Consider the following 25,397-nt stretch of genomic DNA (forward strand, 5'->3'; position numbering starts at 1 on the left):
TTAAGTCTTTAATGACCTCTTTACAATCCATCCATTTGACCATCCTTTCGGACTCCCTTATTGGCCCATCGATTGGACTCTTAATCAGGGAGTTCATACTCCAATGGGCCAACCTCTATGGCCTGACTGAAGTCATTACAATTGACTGTCTAGAATTTCAGAAGACTTTCTGTCAAGGTTATGGGGAAGGATTAGGAAACCAGCCAAGTGGAATTCACCTCTGTGGAATTGGGAACCACTGCTGATTTTGATCTTGATGTTTATGCTGAGGTACTGACCTGGATTTTCAACAGTTTTGTCAGCACCACCTCGTCCTTCCAACTGAAACCACAGTGAAGAAATTATCCCGCTCACTCCTCCAAGGTTACTGTGACCTTCAGGGTATGCGTCCCAAACTGCTCCCACTAAACTGCTAAACATGACCTTCTCCCCTGTAATCCACACTGATGTGTGATTTTTACTGAGATGGCGGTGGCCAACAGTCTGGCCGCCTTTCCTCAGGCAGGTAGAGCCGGATTTATTAAACCTATCGATCGATTCACCCCAATCCCAACTGCCTCAAGGTTCTGTTCAATAGATGTGTGGGTTCGATTGATTGGCCACACTAAATTGACCCTAGTTTCGGGGGGGGATTAGCTGGGTAAATAAATATGTGGGGTTACGGGGATAGGGCCGGGGTGGGATTGTTGGTGCAGGCTCGATGGTCCAATTCGCCTTCTTCTGTACTGTAGGGATTCTATAAAAGGTCCCAAATTGCTGTCAGTGATGTACTCAGCCTTACACTGCTGTTATTGGTCTTCATAACCGTGCAGCATAAGGAACGGCCAATTTGATACTAGCCAGCGCCCCCCCCCCCGCCCCCCCCGCCCTCCGACCCCCCCATCATTCAGAGAGCTTTGGGGAGAGATTTCCAGACTCCACTTTCTTTCTTGTGAAAGGTGCTTCCTAATTTCACCCTTGAACAGCCTGGCACTAATTTTAAGATGGAGCCCCTCATTCTGTACTCACCCCCAGAGGAATTTGTTTCCCTTCATCAATCTAAACAAATCATTTCAAGCACTTGGATTTGACCAGCCCCAATCCTTCTAAATTCTGAAGGGTTTCAAGCCAGGTTTACATGAGCTGTCCTCCTAACTTAACCATTTCAATTCCAGCTTCACTCTCGTGAATCTATCGTCCCTCCAAGGCCCAAATATCCTTCCTGAGGTGAGGTGCCCAAGATTGAAAGGAGTTATTGTCAATGGACTCTGAACAAATGAAGCAGAGGTTCCTCTGCTTTCTATTCCAGTTGTTGTCGCTTGTCTAAAACATTGGTGCTACTTTGCTACATATTGTTTGTATTGTTATACTAAGCACGATAAAACAGACATTCACTCACATATCACGGAGGATACTCCACAGCTCTCCCCCCAGGCACACCTCCAGGAGCATGTACACATACTTGGAGTCACGAAAAGTTCGGTACAACCTGTAAGGGATAGGAGGCTGAAGGTTAGACAATCTCCACACTCAATTAATAATGCCTCACATCAAACCTCCATGAGTTACAATGGTTAGCTTCATTTTTCCATTGCACGATGGCACAATGCTTAGCACTGCTGCCTCACAGTGCCAGGGACCTGGGTTCAATTCCTGGCTTGGGTCACTGTCTGAGCGGAGTCTGCACATTCTCCCCGTGTCTGCATGGGTTTCCTCCGGGTGCTCCGATTTCCTCCCACAGTCCGAAAAACGTGTTGGTTAGGTGCATTGGCTAAATTCTCCCTCAGTGTACCCAAACAGGCGCCGGAGTGTGGCGACTAGGGGGATTTTCACAGTAACTTCATTGCAGTGTTAATGTAAGCCTACTTGTGACACGAATAAAATAAACTGAAAGAAATGATGTTGGATTCTAACTTGATGGGCCGAGGGGCCTTTTCTGTGCTGTATGACTCTATATCAGCCTGTTGGAGATGGGGAGAAGCACCCTATTTCTTCCCCTGCTCCCCCAGTCCACCTGCCCCATCTACTCTATGGACAGTGACTGTTTGTTGGGGGTACGCTTATCCATGGTGAACCCCAGGCTCATGGTCAAAATGAATGGTGGAGCAGGCTCAAAGGGTTGAATGGCTCACTCCTGTTTCTATTTTCTATGTTTTCTATGTTTTCTGGGGCTGAATCACTTGCTTCTGTTCATTTGCTGCCCTGCTACCTCGTTCCCCTCCTCTCGAGTGCTCTGTAAAATCTATCTCATTGACCAAGCTCGTTCTGCCACCTTTCCTCATATCTCCTTCAGTGGCTTGCTGTCCATTTGGGTCTCATTATTCTCCTGTGAAATAGTTTGGGAATTGACGATGTGAATGGTGCCCGTATACTGGATGGAAAATAGAACTGATAAACCTGTCAACCCAACTAAATTGCCCAATTGAACTGAACCAACAGAATCTCCAACTCTTCAACATGTCAACGAGGTGAAAATACAGGAAAAGAAATGGTCACTGATGAGAAAGGCAAGAGAAAGCATTTATTAGACATTGATAACGTTCAGCACAACTCACCTTCTTCATTAGTAATGCGAGATACCGGCTTCAGATAAACGGTTAATTAAGTTGCGTTTACATCCTAAGTGAATCACTTCTCATCAACCGATGTCCAGTGTTTTTTTAATATGGGATGTGGGCAAGACTGGCAAGAGCAACATGTGTTGCCCATCCCTACTTGCCCCTGAAGTGAGTGGCTCGCTCGGCCATTCCAGAGTCAACCATATTGCTGTGGGTCTGGAGTCACATGTAGGCCAGACCGGGTAAGAACGGCAGATTTCCTTCCCTAAAGGACATTGGTGAACCAGATAGGATTTTGAAACACTCAATGATAGTTTGATGGTCACCCTTATTGAAACTAACTTTCAATTCCAGATTTACAGGCTGCCATGGTGAGATTTGAACCGGTGCCTCCAGAGCTTTGGGCTGGGCTGTGGGATTACTAACCCAGTGACATTACCAGTGTGCCACAGAATAAGAGCATTAATAGGAGTAACTGGAGACACAGATTAATAGAGATCGGGACATGAGAAACTGGAACAGGTGAGTCCAAGTGTTGCTTCCTCTTAGCATGTCCTCAGATGAAGGCGATTTGAACCAGAAACTTATTGGATAAAAGAATGCAGAGGGTAGGCTGAGATGATCGTAATGAAGGAGGAATAGGTTTGAAGATTGTATAAAGATCTGGGAACTCTGCAAGTTAAGGAAAATTAGATAATTTACCAAACCCATAAAACATACAAAATAGAATGGACCCTGCTCCTTCATTAATCTTGATCATGGCTGATCATCAAATTCAATATCCAAACCCCCCTTCCCCCCATATCCCTTGATCCCTTTAGCCCCAACTAATTTCTTCTTGAAATCACACAAGGGTTTTGCCTCAACTACATTCTGTGGTAGTGAAATCCATACATTCACTACTCTCTGGGTGAAGACATTTCTCCTCACCTCAGTTCGAAACCCCATATCCTCAAACTATGAACCCTAGTTCTGGACTCCCCCCACCATCGGGAACATTAGGCGGGATTTTACGATCTCGCTCATCCCGAAATCATAAAATCCCACCGGAGATCAACGCACCTTTCCATTGTCCACCCCTCGCCCGCTCCGATTCCCGTGGCAGGCAGGGCGGTAAAACTCTGGCCATTCTTTCTGAATCCATCCTGTCCAACCCTGTCAGAATTGTATAAGTTTCTATGAGATCCACTCGCACTCTTCTAAACTCCAGTGAATATAATCCTAACTGACTTAGTCTCTCCTCATATGACAGACCTGCCTTCCCAGGAATCAGCCTGGTAAACCTTCGCTGCACTCCCTCTACAGCAAGGACATCCTTCCTCAGATAAAGACACCAAAACTGCACACAATACTCCAGGTGTGACCTCACCAACCCCCCATACAATTGCAGCCACCAAGAAGAACAAGCACATGGAAAGACCAACAACTGTAAGTCATACACACACCATCGCCACTTGGAAAGAAATTGCAGTTGATGTGGAAAGGCGCTACATAAATGCAGCTTATTTTTTCTCTGAACTAATAGGATCATTGCAAAAGAGTGAAATATCCTCTACAGCCCCTGGATTGATAACACTTGGTGCAAAGTACATTAATACTGTCTATAATAATCGGTATTTACTCTTTTAGTTTTAAATTATTCTAAAATATTCTATGATGAAAGAATTCGGTATACTCTTATACAAGCAGCTGCAACAGAAGGTTTTGCTACCGATGACACAATCCATTAAAAATCAATTAATTTTTACTCTGTCAGCTGGAGGAACAATTCATTTTCATCAGACATTTCTGAATTTTTTTGACGACATCTGAAAATGACATGCTCCAATTCTGGTTTAAGCAACAATAGTCTCACAGCACCAGACAGCAAGTGTTGGGGTGCGTAAGTGTCAGAATCAGAATCCTGTCTTCTCAAGATGACTGTCCCCATTTTACTCACTAAATATTACAGCGCATTAATCAGGAAGATTATCGCTCAAACCAAAGTGTGGACTGGAAAAGGAGAGCAGGAGAAAACCTGCTGTTTTTACGAAGTACTGCATTGAGGTGGGAAATTATTAAACGCAATGAAACAGAGAACTTATTCGACTACTTCCATAGAATCCCAACAATGCAGAAGGGGGCGGCGTGGTGGCACAGTGGTTAGCACTGCTGCCTCACAGCTCTAGTGACCCGAGTTTGATTCTTGGCTTGGGTCACTGTCTGTGTGGAGGCTTCACGTTGTCTGCGTGGGTTTCCTCCGGGTGCTCCGGTTTCCTTCCACACTCGAAAGATGTGCGGGTTCATAGAAATCATAGAAACCCTACAGTACAGAAAGAGGCCATTCGGCCCATCGAGTCTGCACCGACCACAATCCCACCCAGGCCCTACCCCCATATCCCTACATATTTTACCCACTAATCCCTCTAATCTACGCATCCCAGGACACTAAGGGCAATTTTTAACCTGGCCAATCAACCTAACCCGCACATCTTTGGACTGTGGGAGGAAACCGGAGCACCCGGAGGAAACCCACGCAGACACGAGGAGAATGTGCAAACTCCACACAGACAGTGACCCAAGCCGGGAATCGAACCCAGGTCCCTGGCGCTGTGAAGCAGCAGTGCTAACCACTGTGCTACCGTGCCGCCAGGTTAGGTGCATTGGCCATGCTAAATTGTCCCTTAGTGTCCCGGGATGCGTAGGTTAGAAGGATTGGTGGGGTAAATACATGGGGTTACGGCAAAACACCAGGTGAAGCACCTTACATTTTAATCAACAGGAAACTGAACACAAAACAATGAATTTGAGAGCCTCCTTCTGCACTGTAGGGAGTCTATGATTCTATGAGGCCATTCGACTCATCGAGTCTGCACCGACAACAATCCCACCCAGGCCCTACCCCCATAACCTCACATATTTACCCCAACAATCCTTGACACCGAGGAGCAATTTAACTTGGCCAATCCACCTAACCCGCACATCTTTGGAGTGTGGGAGGAAACCGGAGCACCCGGAGGGAACCCACGCAGACACGGGGAGAACATGCAAACTCCACACAGACACCCAAGGCCAGAATTGAACCCACATCCCTGGCACTGTGAGGCAGCAGAACTAACTACTGTGCCACCATGCGCCCAATACTCATTTCTTTGGTCAATCCACAATTGCGGTGTACTTGGTCTTACAGAGCAAATCAAACAGTTCTGGATCACCCATTCAATAGAATGATTGCTTTGCTGAAAACTCTTGTTCATTCTACAAGTCTGACCCTGGGTTTCTGGTCAGGGACCATTCTATTTCCTTGTTTATTTACTTGTCTCATTACCATCTTCCTGTGGCTTGCACCATCACCCATTTTGTCATTGAATCTCCCCTGCCATCTATCTCATCACTGACTTTCCCAGATGTTCCACATTCCCCTCTCCCTCGCTCTGTACTTTTTAAAAGTCTGTTCTATCTCTCACTTTTCCCATGCTGATGAAAGATCTGAAAATTAGCTCTTGTTTCTCTCTCCACAGACGCTGCCTGACCTGCTGGGCATTTCCAATATTTGTTGATTTTATTTCAGATTTCCAGCGTTATTGTGGGTAAGACACTAACGTGCAATGATTACATTGGACTGAAATCTCTGCTTCAAGTGATTATTAGGTGATACGGGAAAGCTGTGTGGTTGATTCTCAAACCTCTGTTTGACAAAACAGTGTCAGAGAACATCTGGATATGATTAGGACTCACTCGTTAATGAAATGTATCCACAGCTTAAAGACAGTATGGGCTTACACACACTCACTGACAGACACACACCCACACAATGAAAAGTAGAATTCTGCAGATGCTGGAAATCTGATACAAAAGCAGGAAATGTTGGAAACACTCAGCAGTTTCAGGGACCTTCTGTGGAGAGAGAATGTCCGATAAAAGGTTATCTACCTGGAATGTTGCCTTTGTTTTTCTCACAGATGCTGCATGACCTCCTGAGTATTTCCAGTACTTTCTGTTTTTTTTACATACACTCCTAACTGCACAGACACAAGTTCTCCACACAAATACACACATTTAAAGATGCATACTTACACACAACTCTACACACATTGGGGAGACGATGGCTTAGTGGTATTATCGCTAGACTATTAGTCCAGAAACTCAACTAATGTTCTGGGGACCTGGGTTCGAATCCCGTCATGGCAGGTGGTGGAATTTGAATTCAATAAAAAAAAATCTGGAATTGCGAATCTATTGGTGACTATGAAACCATTGTCGATTGTTGGAAAAACCCATCTGGTTCACTAATGTCCTTTAGGGAAGGAAATCTGCTGTCCTTACCCGGTCCGGCCTACATCTGACTCCAGAGCCACAGCAATGTGGTTGACTCTCAACTGCCCTGGGGCAACTAGGGATGGGCAATAAATTCTGGCCAGCCAGTGACACAGGGTGGCACAGTGGCACGGTGGTTAACATTGCTGCCTCACAGGTTCGATTCCCGACATTGGGTCACTGTCTGTGTGGAGTTTGCACATTCTCCCTGTGTCTGCGTGGGTTTCCTCCAGGTGCGCCGGTTTCCTCCCACAGTCCAAAAGACATGCTGGTTAGGGTGCGTTGGCCATGCTAAATTCTCCGTCAGTGTACCCGAACAGGCACCAGAGTGTGGCGACTAGGGGATTTTCACAGTAACTTCATTGCAGTGTTAATGTAAGCCTACTTGTGACAATAATAAATAAACTTAAACACCCGTGTCCCACGAATGAATTTAAAAAATGCATTTATACATGTTTGCGCGCCCACCCACACACACACATACATTTACACATACACACACAGACATACACACATACACATAGACATATACGCACACACACATACATACACACACACATACACACATTCACACACATACACATACACTCACACAGACATACACACACATACACACACACATACACACGCGCACACAAATACACACACTAAAAGGGTACTAAAAGAAACGGCAATAGCAAATGCATTAGTTGTAATCTATCAAAATTCACTGGACTCTGGGGAGGTGCCAGCTGATTGGAAAACAGCTAATGTGACGCCACTGTTTAAAAAAGGAGGTAGACAAAAGGCAGGTAACTCCAGGCCGGTTAGCTTAACATCCGTAGTTGGGAAAATGCTGGAATCTATCATAAAGGAAGAAATAGCAGGACACCTGGATATGGATGGTTCAATCAAGCAGATGCAGCATGGATTCAGGAAGGGAAAGTCATGTTTGACTAATTTACTGGAGTTTTTTGAGGAGGTGACAAGTGCGGTTGACAGGGGGGAACCAGTGGATGTATTGTATTTGGATTTCCAGAAGGCTTTCGATAAGGTGCCTCACAAAAGGTTACTGCAAAAGATAAAGGTGCACGGAGTTGGGGGTAAAGTGTTAGCGTGGATTGAAGATTGGCTATCTAACAGAAAACAGAGAGTAGGTATAAATGGGTGCTTTTCTGGTTGGCAGTTGATGACTAGTGGCGTGCCGCAGGGATCGGTGCTGGGGCCTCAACTATTTACCATATACATAGATGATCTGGAGGAGGGGACCGAGTGTAGGGTAACAAAGTTTGTGGATGACACTAAGATGGGTGGGAAAGCAAATTGCGTGGAAGACACAGAGAGTCTGCAGAGAGATTTGGATAGGTTAAGTGAGTGGGCGAGGATCTGGCAGATGGAGTATAACATTGGTAAGTGTGAGGTTATCCACTTTGGAAGGAATAATAGGAAAAGGGACTATTATTTAAACGATGAAAAATTACAACATGCGACTGTGCAGAGGGACCTGGGGGTCCTTGTGCATGAATCACAAAAACACAGTTTGCAGGTGCAGCAGGTGGTCAAGAAGGCAAATGGAATGTTGGCCTTTATCACGAGAGGGATGGAGTATAAAAGCAGGGAGGTCATGCTGCAACTGTATAAGATGCTGGTGAGGCCACACCTAGAGTACTGTGTACAGTTTTGGTCCCCTTATTTAAGAAAGGATGTATTGGTTTTGGAAGGGGTGCAGAGAAGGTTCACCAGGTTGATTCCGGAGATGAGGGGGTTGGCTTATGTGAAGAGATTGAGCAGACTGGGCCTGTACTCATTGGAGTTTAGAAGGTTGAGGGTAGATCTTATAGAGACATATAAGATAATGAAGGGGCTCGACAGGGTAGAATCATCGAGATTGTTTCCACTTACAATGGAAACAAGAACTAGAGGGCATAGCCTCAAAATACGGGGGAGTCAATTTAGAAGAGTTGAGGAAGAACTTCTTCTTCCAGAGGGTAGTGAATCTTTGGAATTCTCTGCCCAATGAAGCGGTAGAGGCTACCTCGTTAAATGTGTTTAAGTCACAGATAGATAGGTTTTTAGCCAATAAGGGAATTAAGGGTTATGGGGAGCGGGCGGGTAAGTGGAACTGAACCCACTATCAGATCAGCCATGATCTTATTGGATGGCGGAGCAGGCTTGAGGGGCCAGATGGCCTACTCCTGCTTCTGTTTCTTATGTTCTTATGTTCACACACACATACACACGTGCCCACACATACACACACACACGCGCACACATACAGACATATACACACACACACACTTATATGGTTAATTTTGTGAACAATCGGATAGCATGCAGTGATTGCTGATGATCTTGTCCTGTGAATGAAGCTTTACTGACCTCACAATGAATGGGGATTTGGTCTGAAGAAGGATGTTCTTCTCCGAGTAAACATGTTCTTGTTGTCGAGTCTCCACTATGTGCTTCTTCTTGATACATTTCAAAGCAAAGGTGACATCTTCATCCTTCAGTTTCACCTGGAGTTTTCAGAAAATTTTCACCACAATTTAATGGCTTGCGTCTTTGTGCACTAAATGCGTGATACATTATCAAACATCTTACAACGATACTCAGACTAATAGGGGCCAAACTCCAGGGGAAGCAGCTTAATCAACAGGAAACTGAACACAAAGCAATGAATTTGAGAGCCCAACAAAATGTTGAAGATTAATATCTGAGAAGCTACATTGGTGTGGCTGAAAGGAGTTTGAACTTTTAATATGCTGAAAGATCTTCAATCAAGCAAACCTGAATTTTTTGGTAAAGTTGCTTTTTTTTTCACTGTGCTGGGATTTCCTGTGGCCAATGGCCTGGAATTTGTCAAAGGACAGAAGGTGTCGGATTCAACAGCTTGTCCTTGGCAGGGATGAGTTGTGAACAGACTCTTGGAGCCAGTGTTCCTTATCCGGGCATTGGAATGTAAACAATCTGCTCTTATGGGGCCGAGAGATGAGGTCTGGAGTGACCAATGACATTATTCTGGCTGTATTTGATTGGCCTAATCGAACGATGCAATTGGGGTTTCTGATCAATTCATTGGCTGGTTACCAAGGGTTGGTTGGAGTTTTAACTCTGCTAACACAAAGAGCTTGTTTAGAAAGGCAGTGTGAAGAACCCGGGAACCCGGCTCACAAGGAGAGATAACATCTGGAAGGAGAAGAGAACAAAGAACTGATTCAATGTGACAACAAAATCCTGGCCAGGTTTTAACTGCAAGTGGAAATCAACCTTAAGTTAAGTAAAGTAACAGATAGTGAGTATTTGGTTTCTGCATTGCAAGTATTTACTGCTGTTTAAGTAGCTACATAGAGTCATAGTCATAGGGGCGGCACGGTGGCACAGTGGTTAGCACTGCTGCCTCATAGCTCCAGAGACCCGGGTTCAATTCCTGGCTTGGGTCACTGTCTGTGTGGAGTTTGCACATTCTCCCCGTATCTGTGTGGGTTTCCTCCGGGTGCTCCGGTTTCCTCCCACAGTCCAAAGATATGCGGGTTAGATGGATTGGCCATGCTAAATTGCCCCTTAGAGTCCTGGGATGTGTCGGTTAGAGGGATTAGCGGGGTAAGTATGTGGGGTTAGGGGGATAGGGCCTGGGTGGGAATGTTGTCGGTGCAGGCTTGATGGGCTAAAAGGCCTTTTCTGCACCATATGATTTTATGACAGTCTATGAGGTTTACAGCATGGAAACAGGCTCTTCAGCCCAACTTGTCCATGCTGCCCTTTTTTTAAAACCCCTAAGCTAGTCCCAATTGTCCGCATTTGGCCCATATCCCTCTATACCCATCGTACCCATGTAAAAAGACAAAATTGTACCCGCCTCTACTACTACCTCTGGCAGCTTGTTCCAGACACTCACCACTCTCTGTATGAAAAAATTGCCCCTCTGGACCCTTTTGTATCTCTCCCCTCTCATCTTAAACCTATGCCCTCCAATTTTGGACTCCCCTACCTTTGGGAAAAGATACTGACTATCTAGCTGATCTATGACCCTCATTATTTTATAGATCTTTATAAGATCACCCCTCAGCCTTCTGAGCTCCAGAGAAAAAAGTCCCAGTCTATCGAGCTTCTCCTTATAACCCAAACTATCAAGTCCTGGTAGCATCCTCGGTAGCGAGGTATCCTAGGTAAGTCCCGGTAGCTACAGAATAAAGGAAATTGTGTTTAAATATTTAAAGTCGACTTTGTGTCTTTATTCGCTACAGAAGCTAAAACACACAGGTTTGGACAACATTGGTGACTAAGGAATGTTTTTAAATGTTCATGTAATGTTTGAATGGAACAAAAAAAGCAATGATTAATTCTATTAAAGTATTGCCCAAGACAACAGAATGGTTAATAGTTTTCTTCTGACAGTTACTAATGATCCAAAACAAGTCTAAGAAATGCAAATACATGTCTCTGTAACTGAAAGCAGATTGAATGGATGTATTAATGAATGTGAGAGCGTCGTGTATTTTTAAGTCAAGAAGGGGATGGGTGACTAATGTCCAAGAATAAATTGTCATTATCATAATACAATTATAACATCATTATCCATCTATTGCCCAGCATCCTCCGTCACCTTCCCTTCCACTTACCAACTCCACACGCCCAAATCCCCCCATGCCCAGAGTGGCAACGATGTCAAAGTTTCTGAAAGGGCATGAGTTTGAAAACCTGGCCACCTTTTCCCTCAGCCGCAGGATTTCACTGCACTCGGAGGAAGCAAACGTGAGGGGCCTGGGGAATAAAAAGAATTCCAGTTACTCTCAGTGACAGTGAAGTGAGGGAAAGAAAATTTAACGGAGGCTGTGACCGTTAGTAACGGTTGAGGACTCTGGGTCTGTACTTGTTGGAGTTTAGAAGGATGAGGGGGGATCTTACTGAAACTTACAGGATACTGAGGGGCTTGGATAGAGTGGACATGGAGAGGATGTTTCCACTAGTAGGAAATACTAGAACCAGAGGGCACAACCTCAGACTGAAGAGCCGATCCTTTAAAACAGAGATGAGGAGGAATTTCTTCAACTGGGAAGTGGTGAATCTGTGGAACTCTTTGCCGCAGAAAGCTGTGGAGGCCAGGTCATTGAGTGTCTTTAAGACAGAGATAGATAGTTCTTGATTAATAAGGGGATCAGGGATTGTGGGGAAACGGCAGGAGGATGGGGATGAGAAAAAAATCAACCATGATTGAATGGCGGAGCAGACTCGATGGGCCGAGTGGCCTAATTCTGCTCTTATGTCTTATGGTCTAATGGAGCTGAAATACAGAGCAATCGAAAGCAATCATTACATGAAATATCAGCAACAACCTGTCCGTATAAACCCAAAGCCAACAGAAACTGTAAGTGGATATCGGGAAGTAAATATTTCCTGCTCATTTCTCCTTGGTTTATAAATTCCTTTACCATCCCTTTACCTGGAGTTAACAGTCAGTGATGAATGAGCACTTTCGTTGTAAAATCTTTTTACATTGACCCCATTCTTGCCTTTACAGCAATGAGCGTTATCTCACAACTGCTTCTTGTAAAGTAAAAAAAATCTTCTTTACTGCCTTAGGATTTGGTTTTTAGCTTGTTATTTAAACAATCACTTTAACTCCTTTTTGTGTGAATTTATTAGCTTGTCAGGGTGAGTTTTTTTTAAATCAAAATTGTCCTTGATTGTGTCCTGTTCCACAGACTGTGGTTTGCATCTGTGTTTATTGATAATTACAGGGCTGGATAGCTCTTTAATAATGTTCCGGTTCGTGGGGTTTGAGAGGAAGTCTCAAGCAGCCAGGATTCGTAAGCACGTGTACTGAAACACCAGTGTGGAATTCTGTACAAACCTTGACGTTATCCCATAAGCAAAGCTGCTGATATGCGTTCAATCCCAGAATAAAATTGGATGCAAATTACAACAAAGCCTGGAGATCATAAAATCCCTACAGTGCAGAAAGAGGCCATTCAGCCCTTCAACAACAATCCCACCCAGGCCCTATCCCTCTAATCCCACATATTTGCCCCAATAATCCATCATGAGACTCTAAGGGACAATTTACCTTGGCCAATCCACCTAATCTGCACATCTTTGGACTGTGGGAGGAAACCGGAGCACCCGGAGGAAACCCACGCAGACACGGCGAGAATGTGAAAACTCCACACAGACAGTGATCCAAGTTGGGAATTGAACCCGGGTCCCTGGCGCTGTGAGGCACCGGGCCAGCCCATAATGTTTGTTATACATTAATTATCTGTACTTGAATAAAAATTAATTAAACCGAATAAAAGTGAATTAATTCAAAGGTCCGATTCTTTAAAAAAAACGAAGATAGGAACAAAATTATTCATTGCAGTATTCTGTATGACTGTGAAATCTGTGGTTGGAACATATTATTTGCAATGATATACTCTTGTTGTCCATTAATGAGTATATGAGACTGTTTGCAAGGGAGTGGGAAAGGAAATAAGAATCGAGGAGCAGTAGAAATCGCAGCTGCAGTAGACCATTCGGCCCATCGAGCCCGCTCTGCTATTCCATACAAACACGGCTGGCTGATCTCGGGGTTCAACTCCACTTTTCCACTCGCTCCTCACATCTCTTAATTCCCTGAGAGACCAAACATCTGTCCCTCTCAGCCTTAAATATATTCAATAATGGAGCATCCACAACTCAGTGGAGTAGAGGATTCTAAGAGTCACAACCATCTGAGTGAAGAAATGATAAGAGTCTTATCTCAGTGCTAAACAACTGGCTCCTAATTCTGAACTTCCCCAACCAGCAGAAACAATGGCCGGAATTCTACCGCGCCCACCCGCCACGGAATCGGGGTGGGCGAGGGATGGACAATGGAAATGTCTGTTGACCTCGGGCGGGATTTTACGGTTCTGGGACGAGCAGGGCCGTAAAACCCCGCCCAATCTCTTGGTGTTCAGACTAACCTGCCCTTCAGAAGTTCTAACGTTTCAATGAGCCTTGTGGCCAAGAGGAAATATTTTCGGAAGGTTTTTGAAGAGAGGGCGGGATATCTCCAAGAATTATTTTTGGAGTTTTGAGGGAAGAAAGCCAGAAAATTCCCCCACTCATCTTCAGATAGTGCACAATGACTTCTTGCTTCCACCTGAGAATGCAGACAGGTCCTCAGTTTAACATCTTAAATTTTAAAGTTTATTTATTAGCCCCAAGTAGGCTTACATTAACACTGCAATGAAGTTACTGTGAAAATCCTCTAGTCGCCACACTCCGGTGCCTGTTCTGAACTGAGAGACAGCACCTTCAACAGTGCAGCACTCCCTCAGTACTGCACTGGAGCACCAGGCCACAGAATAATGTGTGCAAATCTGTGGAGTAAGACTTGAACCCACAACCTTGCGACTGGGAGGATGGAATGCCAACCACTGAGAAGCACAAGGACATCTCTACTAATGCTGTAAAATCACAAGACCTGCTGCAAATGAATACACCAAGTTAGCAGCTCGCCGCCCCAACCTGGAGCTGAACAATGAGAAATGATTGAAGGATACTGACGCTGTATTCCTCTGTTTGTCACTGCGGGACAATTGCGCCACGTATTCCTTCAGGTTTATCTGCAGCTCCTCGTACGTACCAACCATTTGGTTAAAGATGCTGAGGACACAAATTAAAAACATATTTCAATGTATGGACTCACACATTTCAAACAAATCTTTAATCTGGTCACGTTAATTCCCTCATGAAATTATAATGAAACTGCATGGTAATGATAATTAGCATTAATTTTAATTTCCTGATATGAAAGTCATGTCTACTAATTTTTTGGGGATCATGTGCATTTCCCTCACATTTTCCTTTGCTGCACTCACTCGCATTCTGTCCAATAAAACTGGCTGAGAGGAGGAAAAGCTTCCAACTGGGAAATGGAAACAGGCAGCTGCCGCCACTCACAAACACGGCCACGCTGAAGAACGGTACAAATGTTGGCCCATATTTTCTGACAATATGGCATCAAGAAGGAATGGCAGCTACACAGCCCCATCCAAACCTCAAGTTGTTAAGTTTGCAGAACCAACAAATAACTGTGCAGCAGTGAGAGAATTCCAGATATTGGAGAAGAACATCAGTGATTGGAGGAAGCTCTCTACGCATCATAGGCAGATGCCTAAGAATAAACGTGTAAATAGAGGAAAGCCTGAGCTGTGTGGCGAGCTTCCTCCAATCGCTAACATTCTTCTCTGGAGTTCTCTCACTGCTGCACGGTTATTTGTGCATCTATCGGAATCTTTGCCCTGAAAGAAACAAAAATATTAAACATTGGGGATTTCAACGCCAGCTCTGGACGGTCTATCAGATTTATGAACAGAAGGCTGAGACTGTGGAGGAGGTGGTGGCGCAGTGGTATTGTCACTGGCCTCGTAACCAGAGATTACTCCGGGGACCCAGGTTCAAATCTCACCATAGTAGTTGGTGAAACTTGATTTCAATAAAAATCTGGAATTAAAAGTTGAACGATGACTATGAAACCATTGTTATAAAATGACGACATGATTGTTGCTGCTGATCCCTATGAAGCAGCTTAGGATGTGTTATTTGACGCTGAACTTGAGGAAGAAGGTGATTTTAAGTCATGTTCAGGGCTAAGTCGTATTCTTTTCTGCTTTGCAATTAAAACGATAAATTAGCAAATGTCTTTTCTTTCAATAAATGTAATGTACGCAAATAAACATCTGTCTCCATGAAGTTTATTATTTTATACATAAAAATTCGATAATCAAAATATTCTTTTTCACATCAACCCTTTTACCCTGATTCATAGTAGGGGTGAAATTTTCCCGTCTCGCCCGCCACGGGAATCGAAGCGGGCAGGATACGGACCATGCAAAGACCCCGTTGACTCTGGGCGTGATTTTCTGGTCTTGGGGTGAGCGGGGCTGGAAAATCCGGGTCTACATCTTATTAAACTGTTAGAAAGGAGAAATAAAATGTTGCCCTTCGACTCTTTTTTGGCTGGTCCTTCTCTTCCAACTCTCCAGAAAGGAAGGGAATCCCAGTCATCCTAAAAGTCCGAGCTATCTGATTCTATGTCTCACAGTATTATTCACACCAAGGTTAAAAATACTATTTAAAATTGCAGTAACACAGGAGGTCACTTTGGCGGAAAGTTGACTCCACAGCGAGACTTACTCGCGATCTATCACCAAGCACTGTGTGTCATCATCTTCTGCGATTATGTTTGCAGAACGGAGGTCCTCACTGTGTAAAGAAAGAGAAGATCGAGAACCTGGAAACAAAATCTGATCAGAATGACTATTTAAACACTCTTTAACTCTCCCAGAATTAAAACATTACTTTTTCTTCTGAACATAAACTCATTACACTTCACAAGTTAATCGATTTAAAAAATATATATAATTTCAGAAAAAAGTTTATTTATTTATTAGTCACAAGTGCACTTACATTAACACCGCAATGAAGTTACTGTGAAAATCCCCTCGTCGCCACACTCCGGCACCTGTTCGGGTACACTGAGGGAGAATTTAGCACGGCCAATGCACCTAACCAGCACGTCTTTCAGACTGTGTGAGGAAACCAGAGCACCCGGAGGAAACACACGCAGACACGGGGAGAACGTGCAAACTCCGCACAGACAGAGACCCAAGCCGGGAATCAAACCCAGGTCCCTGGCACTGTGAGGCAGCAGTGCTAACCACCGTACCACGAAACATACTAGTTCAGCACTCAGAAAATTAACATTGGTGCCTAAACCTGATAAATTATTCAAGTCACAGCCAATCTGTTTGTTTATCCCAATGCTGCACACATTCAGTGCAGAGAAACCATGAACATCTTTAACACTCGCTTTCTCTATGGGGCAACCTCAGGAAATTTGCAATGCTGCCCCAGTTAATTGGATTTGATCAAGAATTTTTTTCTTGTTATTCAGAAAGAACTCCTCAGATTCACATCTAGGGTGAATCAAAGACTAAATCCCACTGCAGTGAATAATGAGATGTTTGATTTTCTGCATTTTTGTGAGCAAAGACACAGACAGAAAGAGAGGGAGGATGGTAACAGGGACGTATTGGGGAGAGGATCAAACACAGCGTCTAAAAGGTCAGTGACATACTTCACATCTTGTTGTCACAACCATTAAATGGACACTCAGTAAACTCCTTAACCTTTTTGGCTAGAATCATAGAATCATACAGTGCAGAGGGGCCCTTCGGCCCATCGAGTCTGCACCAACACATTAGAAACCCCTGAACTCCCAGCTAATCCCATCTGCCAGCACTTGGCCCATAGTCCTGAATGTTATGATGTGCCAAGTGTTCATCCAGGTACTTTGTAAAGGATGTGAAGCATCCCGCCTCCACCACCCTCCCAGGCAGCACATTCTAGACTGTCACCACCCTCTGAATAAAAAGGTTTTTCCTCACATCCCCCCTAAACCTCCTGCCCCTCACCTTGAACCTGTGTCCCCTCGTGACTGACCCTTCAACTAAGGTGAACAGCTGCTTCTTATCCACTCTGTCCATGTCTCTCATAATCTTGTACACCTCGATCAGGTCGCCCCTCAGTCTTCTCTGCTCCAACAAAAACAACCCAAGCCTATCCAACCTCTCTTCATAACTGAAACGTTCCATCCCAGGAAGCATTCTGGTGAATCTCCTCCAGTGCTATCACATCCTTCCTATAATGTGGTGACCAGAATGCACACAGTGCTCCAGCTGTGGCCTCACCAAAGTTCTATACAACTCCAACGTGACTTCCCTGCTTTTGTAATCGATGCCTCGGTTGATAAAGGCGAGTGTCCCATATGCCTTTTTCACCACCCTACTAACATGCCCTTCTGCCTTGGTGGACAAACACGCCAAGGTCCCTTTCTTCTTGGCTAATCTCAGACACAAAAGTATCAGTAGTGAACTCAGATCAGGAGAAATTGTTTTGTATCTCAATGTGCAGTCGAAATCGCTTTCTCTTTGATCTACTCAGCATCTGGTGTTTGTGAGGATTCCTCATCCCAACCTCACAGCAGTAAGTGAGGAAGCATTCCCTGTACATTGCCCGAGCACTGAAATTGGCGCCTGTGTCTTGGGAGAAGAGCAACTTTAATCAATGAATCTGCTGTGAGCAGTGGAGGAGTGAGTAAATAATGGAACTGTGTTCAGAATTGGAGGTACAATGATTGCAAAGTTACAGCGAGTGGGAGGCCTGGGATTCGGACAATGGAGACATTTGTTAGGCTGCTTTTGTTTTTTGTTGTTCTTTGACTTTTCACTTATTTTCACTTTGTTACACTTCTTCAAGACAAGGAGGATTTGTGGAGTGGTATTTTCCTGTTATAACTGTGTGTACCAGGAAACCCAGATAAGCAAACACCAGCAGCATGGAGGCTCCGAATATACAACAGAACCTAAACATCCTTCTGATATCTTATTGTGATTTTTGTTTGTATTTTCACACTCCTCCCTTGAGGAATGGCCTGTGGTTAAAGTAGTGGAAGGTCCCACAGGCCGAGGAACATTCTGACTGGATGGTGTAATCATTGTCCTTGTATCTTTGCACTTTCCTCTTGAAGAAAACTGCAAAGTATTAGAATGTGTCAGTTGGTTAACATTCTGACAGGATGTGACATCGGTTGATTTTTTTGCGACCTCGCTCGGGCGAGGTTCGTAAAATCCTGCCCGAGGCCAACGGAGAATTCCGCTCTGCGAGCCGCACCTGCCCCGATTCCGGGGCGGGCGAGGCGGTAAAATTCCAGCCGAAGACTCTTCCCATGGCCGGAACTATCTGTATATCAGCAGATAGGGCAGTTAGTCCAGTGGGGGGTGAAATGGGGGGGAGGGGGACTGGTTAGGGGCTCTCACAGCCCATACACTGAGGAAGAAGCCAAAGGGTTAAAATATATTCCAGAATGCTTTCTTCTGGAAGAGGCCTTCGCACAGATTAAAGTATCATTTGCAATTGTTTAGCCCAGAATAGATCAGTACCATTTTGTGCCCTCCCCATTCCTGTACCTAATTAATGCTTTCTCTCCAAAGTATTCTCCAGGTCCTAACATCTTGATTTCTTGCGGGTCTTCATCTCCATCTCTTGTCTGCGTCACACGGACCTGTGTCAGACCAACAGAACTGTGTCAATGCATTGCCAGATAAAACACGGATGGGGAGAATTTCACACCTTCAGATAAACACTGGTATTTATATAATAATTCACCACATCCCCAGAACATTATAAAACACTTCATATGCAGGGGATTACAGGCCACTGGTGTGTTCACACACATCACACGCAATCTAAGCACAATGAGATTGCTCAGAAGTGCAATGAAATGGATCAAAAGATTGTCAGGTTAGGGAAGAATGTTACTTGTCCTTGGGGCAGCACGGTGGCACGGTGGTTCGCACTGCTGTCTCACAGTGCCAGGGACTCTGGTTCGATTCCCGGTTTACGTCATTGTCTGTGCGGAGTCTACACGTTCTCCCCGTGTCTGCGTGGGTTTCCACCAGGTGCTCCGGTTTCCTCCCACAGTCTGAAAGACGTGCTGGTTAGATGCATTGGCCATGCTAAATTCTCCCTCAGTGTACCCGAACAGGCACCGGAGTGTGGTGACTAGGGGATTTTCACAGTAACTTCACTGCGGTGTTAATGTAAGCCGATTTGTGACACTAATAAATACACACACACACTTTAAAAATGCCCACCTGGCCATTTTAAATATCTTCCAAAAGGAAGAAATAGTTTGCATTTCTATAGCACCTTTCCCAAGCTCAGGATCTCCCAAAGTACTTTGCATCGAATGAAATACTTTCAAAGTGTAGTCACCATTGAAATGCAGGAAATGCGACACCCAATTTCCACATAGCAAGATCCCATAAACTACAACGTGATACCAGCCAGAGAATCTGTTTTTGTGATGTTGATTGAGGGATAAATATTGACCAGGACACCAGGGAAACTCCCCTTTTACTAAAGCCACAACCCCTTGATTCTGAACTTCAAAAAGGATTTGAACCTGTGACATTCTAACTCAGAGGTCAAAATGTTACCAAGTGAGCCACGCTGACACTGAGGAAGAGTTCATTCATTCACCACTCTTGTCGCAAAGTGTGATTTCAGCCTCTGTGTAGAGAGAGCTTCAATCCAAGAAACATAGAATCATAGGCCGGAACTTTACCCTCATGCTCGTCCCGGAATCGAGGTGGGCAAGACTCGCAGAACAGAATTCTCTGTTGGCCCCGGGTGGGATTTTACGAGCCTCGCCCGAGCAAGGTCGTAAAATAGTGGCCATAGAATCCTTACAGTGCAGAAGGAGGCCATTCGGGCCATTGAACCTGCACCAACAACAACCAATCTGTCAGAAACCCCATGGGATGTTATTATTAAGCAAGCCACCACAGAAGAATGGAACAAAAACAGAAAATGCTGGAAAAACTCAGCAGCTCTGGCAGCATCTGTGGAGAGAGAAACAGAGTTAACGTTCCGAGTCTGGATGATGACTCTTTACACAAGAGTGGAATTCTCTCGACATTCCAGAACTAGATAAATAAATGCCAATAAACTTCTTAGAATAATCTTAGAACAAACAAAGAACAATACAGCACAGGAACAGGCCCTTCGGCCCTCCAAGCCCGTGCCGCTCCCTGGTCCAAACTAGACCATTCTTTTGTATCCCTCCATTCCCACTCCGTTCATATGGCTATCTAGATAAGTCTTAAACGTTCCCAGTGTGTCCACCTCCACCACCTTGCCTGGCAGCGCATTCCAGGCCCCCACCACCCTCTGTGTAAAATATGTCCTTCTGATATCTGTGTTAAACCTCCCCCCCTTCATCTTGAACCTATGACCCCTCGTGAACGTCACCACCGACCTGGGGAAAAGCTTCCCACCGTTCACCCTATCTATGCCTTTCATAATTTTATACACCTCTATTAAGTCTCCCCTCATCCTCCGTCTTTCCAGGGAGAACAACCCCAGTTTACCCAATCTCTCCTCATAACTAAGCCCCTCCATACCAGGCAACATCCTGGTAAATCTCCTCTGTACTCTCTCCAAAGCCTCCACGTCCTTCTGGTAGTGTGGCGACCAGAACTGGACGCAGTATTCCAAATGCGGCCAAACCAACGTTCTATACATCTGCAACATCAGACCCCAACTTTTATACTCTATGCCCCGTCCTATAAAGGCAAGCATGCCATATGCCTTCTTCACCACCTTCTCCACCTGTGATGTCACCTTCAAGGATCTGTGGACTTGCACACCCAGGTCCCTCTGCGTATCTACACCGTTTATGGTCCTGCCATTTATCGTATAGCTCCTCCCTACATTATTTCTACCAAAATGCATCATTTCGCATTTATCAGGATTGAACTCCATCTGCCATTTCTTTGCCCAAATTTCCAGCCTATCTATATCCTTCTGTAGCCTCTGACAATGCTCCTCACTATCTGCAAGTCCTGCCAATTTTGTGTCGTCCGCAAACTTACTGATCACCCCAGTTACACCTTCTTCCAGATCGTTTATATAAATCACAAACAGCAGAGGTCCCAATACAGAGCCCTGCGGAACACCACTAGTCACAGGCCTCCAGCCGGAAAAAGACCCTTCCACTGCCACCCTCTGTCTTCTGTGACCAAGCCAGTTCTCCACCCATCTAGCCACCTCCCCCTTTATCCCATGAGATCCAACCTTTTTCACCAGCCTACCATGAGGGACTTTGTCAAACGCTTTACTAAAGTCCATATAGACGACATCCACGGCCCTTCGCTCGTCAACCATTCTGGTCACTTCCTCAAAAAACTCCACCAGGTTAGTGAGGCATGACCTCCCTCTCACAAAACCATGTCGACTATCGTTAATGAGTTTATTCCTTTCTAAATGCGCATACATCCTATCTCTAAGAATCTTCTCCAACAACTTCCCTACCACGGACGTCAAGCTCACCGACCTATTATTTCCCGGGTTATCCTTCCTACCCTTCTTAAATAACGGGACCACATTAGCTATCCTCCAATCCTCTGGGACCTCACCTGTGTCCAGTGACGAGACAAAGATTTGCGTCAGAGGCCCAGCGATTTCATCTCTCGTCTCCCTGAGCAGCCTTGGATAGATTCCAACAGGCCCTGGGGATTTGTCAGTCTTTATATTCTTTAACAAACCTAACACTACCTCCCTTGTAATGGAGATTTTCTCCAACGGTTCAACACTCCCCTCCGAGACACTCCCAGTCAACACATCCCTCTCCTTTGTGAATACCGACGCAAAGTATTCATTTAGGATCTCCCCTACTTCTTTGGGCTCCAAGCATAATTCCCCACTTTTGTCCCTGAGAGGTCCGATTCTTTCCCTGACAACCCTTTTGTTCCTAAGGTATGAATAAAATGCCTTGGGATTCTCCTTAATCCTGTCTGCCAAGGGCATTTCGTGACCCCTTTTTGCCCTTCTAATTCCCCGTTTGAGTTCTTACCTTTCCTTTTGCAATAACAAAGAAGGTGTTGCCTTGTTCTCCTTCTCGAATGATGTAATCTCCTTTATCGTAATAATCCTAACAGATATGGAGAGATTACAAACCGTGATCAGGCACTTAAAAGAAGCTTCACAAAAAAAAAGCTCAATAATTACAATAAACCCTGGACTGATAAGCTTCATTGGCCGGGGCATTGAGTTTAAAAATTGGCAAGTCATGTTGCAGCTTTATAGAACCTTAGTTAGGCTGCACTTGGAATATAGTGTTCAATTCTGGTCGCCACACTACCAGAAGGATGTGGAGGCTTTGGAGAGGGTACAGAAAAGATTTACCAGGATGTTGCCTGGTATGGAGGGCATTAGCTATGAGGAGAGATGGGAGAAACTTGGTTTGTTCTCACTGGAACAACGGAGGTTGAGGGGCGAACTGATAGGAGTCTACAAGATTATGAGGGGCATGGACAGAGTGGATAGTCAGAAGTTTTTCCCAGGGTGGAAGAGTCAATTACTAGGGGCACAGGGTTTAAGGTGCGAGGGGCAAGGTTTAACGGAGATGTATGAGGCAAGTTTTTTACACAGAGGGTGGTGGGTGCCTGGAACTCGCTGCTGAGGGAGGTAGTGGAAGCCGATATGATAGTGAGTTTTAAGGGGCGTCTTGACAAGTACTTGAATAGGATGGGAATAGAGGGATATGGTCCCCAGAAGGGTAGGGGGTTTTAGTTCAGTTGGGCAGCATGGTCGGTGCAGACTTGGAGGGCCAAAGGGCCTGTTCCTGTGACGTAATTTTCTTTGTTCTTTGTTATGGGAAAAAAGCAGGATGAGGTTATTGTGTTGGACGATCAGCCATGATGGTGATGAATGGCGGAGCAGGCTCGAAGGGCCAAATGGCCTCCTCCTGCTCCTATCTTCTATGTTTCTATGTTTGCCATCAGATTATCCTTTGAAAGAGCTCCTGTTAAATAGGAGAGAAAATTAATCATTTCAGACTAAGTTCTATCTGTAACTGAATGAGTTTCCAGAGATTCTTGCATTTAGAGAAAGATTTTACTTACAACTTCCAGGCAGTCTACAATCTTTGACAATTTCTCTTCAGGTAAATCTTTCAGCAGGGAAACACTGAGTAAAAAACATACACATTTATTTTTAAATGTTGAAAATTCTCCATGTTTGCACTGGCCAATATACAGACAACAAGCCCTGAACTCTTGTCGTAGGAGGAACGGTTGAGGACTCTGGGTCTGTACTCGTTGGAGTTTAGAAGGATGAGGGGGGATCTTATTGAAACTTACAGGATACTGCGAGGCCTGGATAGAGTGGACATAGAGCGGATGTTTCCACTAGCAGGAAAAACTAGAACCAGAGGGCGCAACCTCAGGCTAAAGGGACGATCCTTTAAAACAGAGATGAGGAGGAATTTCTTCAGCCAGAGAGTGGTGAATCTGTGGAACTCTTTGCCGCAGAAGGCTGTGGAGGCCGGGTCATTGAGTGTCTTTAAGGCAGAGATAGATGGGTTCTTGATTAATAAGGGGATCAGGGGTTATGGGGAAAAGGCAGGAGAATAGGGATGAGAAAAATATCAGCCATGATTGAATGGCGGAGCAGATTCTGCTAATTCTGCTCCTATGTCTTATGGTCTTATGGACTAATTCCTTCACCTCTGTGGATGAACACAACACATGAAATGTAACATTCGTTCCCCGGTTCAGAAATCTTGGTCTTTCTATCAATGAATGAGATCACAAAGGGACGGAAAGTGAGAAACAACTTGGATATTTTTAATTACGCAGTGTGAAAGCCTGGGTTGAATTGTATTCTCTGTCTAGATACCCCCAGGTTTCTATCTTCAATTTATAACACTGACTATTCCAACACTTGTTTCTGAAGATATGTTTTATTGCCAATTTCAAATGCCCAAGAGCAAAGAGGATAGCGACGGCCAGGGTAGAATCTGTGCACTCATTCCCCAGGAGCGCAGTGTACATTGGGTTAGCTGTGAGATAATCAGTCCCCAGTCCGGACAGGCCTTGATTCCACACAATCCGTTTTTGTATCTCGGGCAGCCAGTGGCTCCGAGCTCTCACCTGGTGAGGAAATTGAAATATTTCTTGTTTCTCGCCTGTGCTGTCTCCATCATGATGCTCTGGAAAACCTGGCGATCCAGAACCCAAATCCAAGACTTTGTCACAGCTGAAAAACACACAGCACTGAAACAGTTAACACTTCCAATCACAGAAGAAAAACTGAAAGGACTGAGGTTTCATTTTTGTACGAATGGTAACTCAAGACCATGTTGTTTGGTGATAAAACTGTGAAAGGGATTCGAACTTCTGACAATCTACTTCACAGCGCAATCCTGGGACAATCTCCTTTACTGTGTCCCCTTCTTCACCCTCTCTCCCCTCCCTCCATCTCTCTCCCTCCAGCCCCTGGGACAATCTCCCTCACTGTGTCCCCTTCTTCACCCTCTCTCCACTCCCTCCATCTCTCTCCCTCCATCCCCTGGACAATCTCCACCTGTCGATAGGCAGAATTACATATACAAGAGCTATTCGGCCACTAAACCCTTCACAGTGAGATAGAATGTTCCTCTGCCACTTACCCATCCGGGATTGGGTTCAAGAACAGGGAGACTTGTCTCAGTGAAGGCAACAAAGAATACACCCACGATGATATACTGACTACACCCACTGTGATATACTAAATACCCCCACGATAATATATTAACTACACCCACTATGATATACTAACTACACCCACTATGATATATTAAATACCCCCACTATGATATACTAAATACCCCAACAATGATATACTAACTACACCCACTATGATATACTAAATACCCCCACTATGATATACTAAATACCCCAACAATGATATACTAACTACACCCATGATGATATACTAAATACCCCGACGATGATATACTAATTACCCCTGCGATGATATGCTAAATACTCCCACAATGATATACTAATAATACTGTATACTAATTATACTGTAAATAACAGAATCCTTAGGAACATTAACATACAGAGGGATCTGGGCATGCAGGTCCATAGTTCCCTAAAAGTGGCAACACAGGTGGCCAAGGTGATTAAGAAGGCATGTGGCATGCCTGCCTTCATCAGCTGGGGCATT

The 25,397-nt window shown here is 44.7% G+C and overlaps 1 protein-coding gene across 1 annotated transcript in view; it reads right to left on the reverse strand.

Moving 5' to 3' along the window:
* Positions 1 to 25,397, reverse strand: part of prkg2l (protein kinase cGMP-dependent 2, like) — a 57,077-nt gene that overhangs the window by 19,751 nt on the left and 11,929 nt on the right. The window contains exons 4-12 of the mRNA XM_078199295.1: positions 24,338 to 24,443; positions 23,309 to 23,372; positions 22,258 to 22,335; positions 18,809 to 18,903; positions 15,975 to 16,043; positions 14,343 to 14,441; positions 11,432 to 11,573; positions 9,192 to 9,328; positions 1,379 to 1,468 (exon numbers count right to left, since the gene is read on the reverse strand). Coding sequence (XP_078055421.1) covers positions 1,379 to 1,468; positions 9,192 to 9,328; positions 11,432 to 11,573; positions 14,343 to 14,441; positions 15,975 to 16,043; positions 18,809 to 18,903; positions 22,258 to 22,335; positions 23,309 to 23,372; positions 24,338 to 24,443 — 880 coding nt within the window. The remainder of the gene's footprint in view (positions 1 to 1,378; positions 1,469 to 9,191; positions 9,329 to 11,431; positions 11,574 to 14,342; positions 14,442 to 15,974; positions 16,044 to 18,808; positions 18,904 to 22,257; positions 22,336 to 23,308; positions 23,373 to 24,337; positions 24,444 to 25,397) is intronic.

This window comes from Mustelus asterias, chromosome 28, assembly GCF_964213995.1.
Source record: "Mustelus asterias chromosome 28, sMusAst1.hap1.1, whole genome shotgun sequence".
Lineage (NCBI taxonomy): Eukaryota > Metazoa > Chordata > Chondrichthyes > Carcharhiniformes > Triakidae > Mustelus > Mustelus asterias.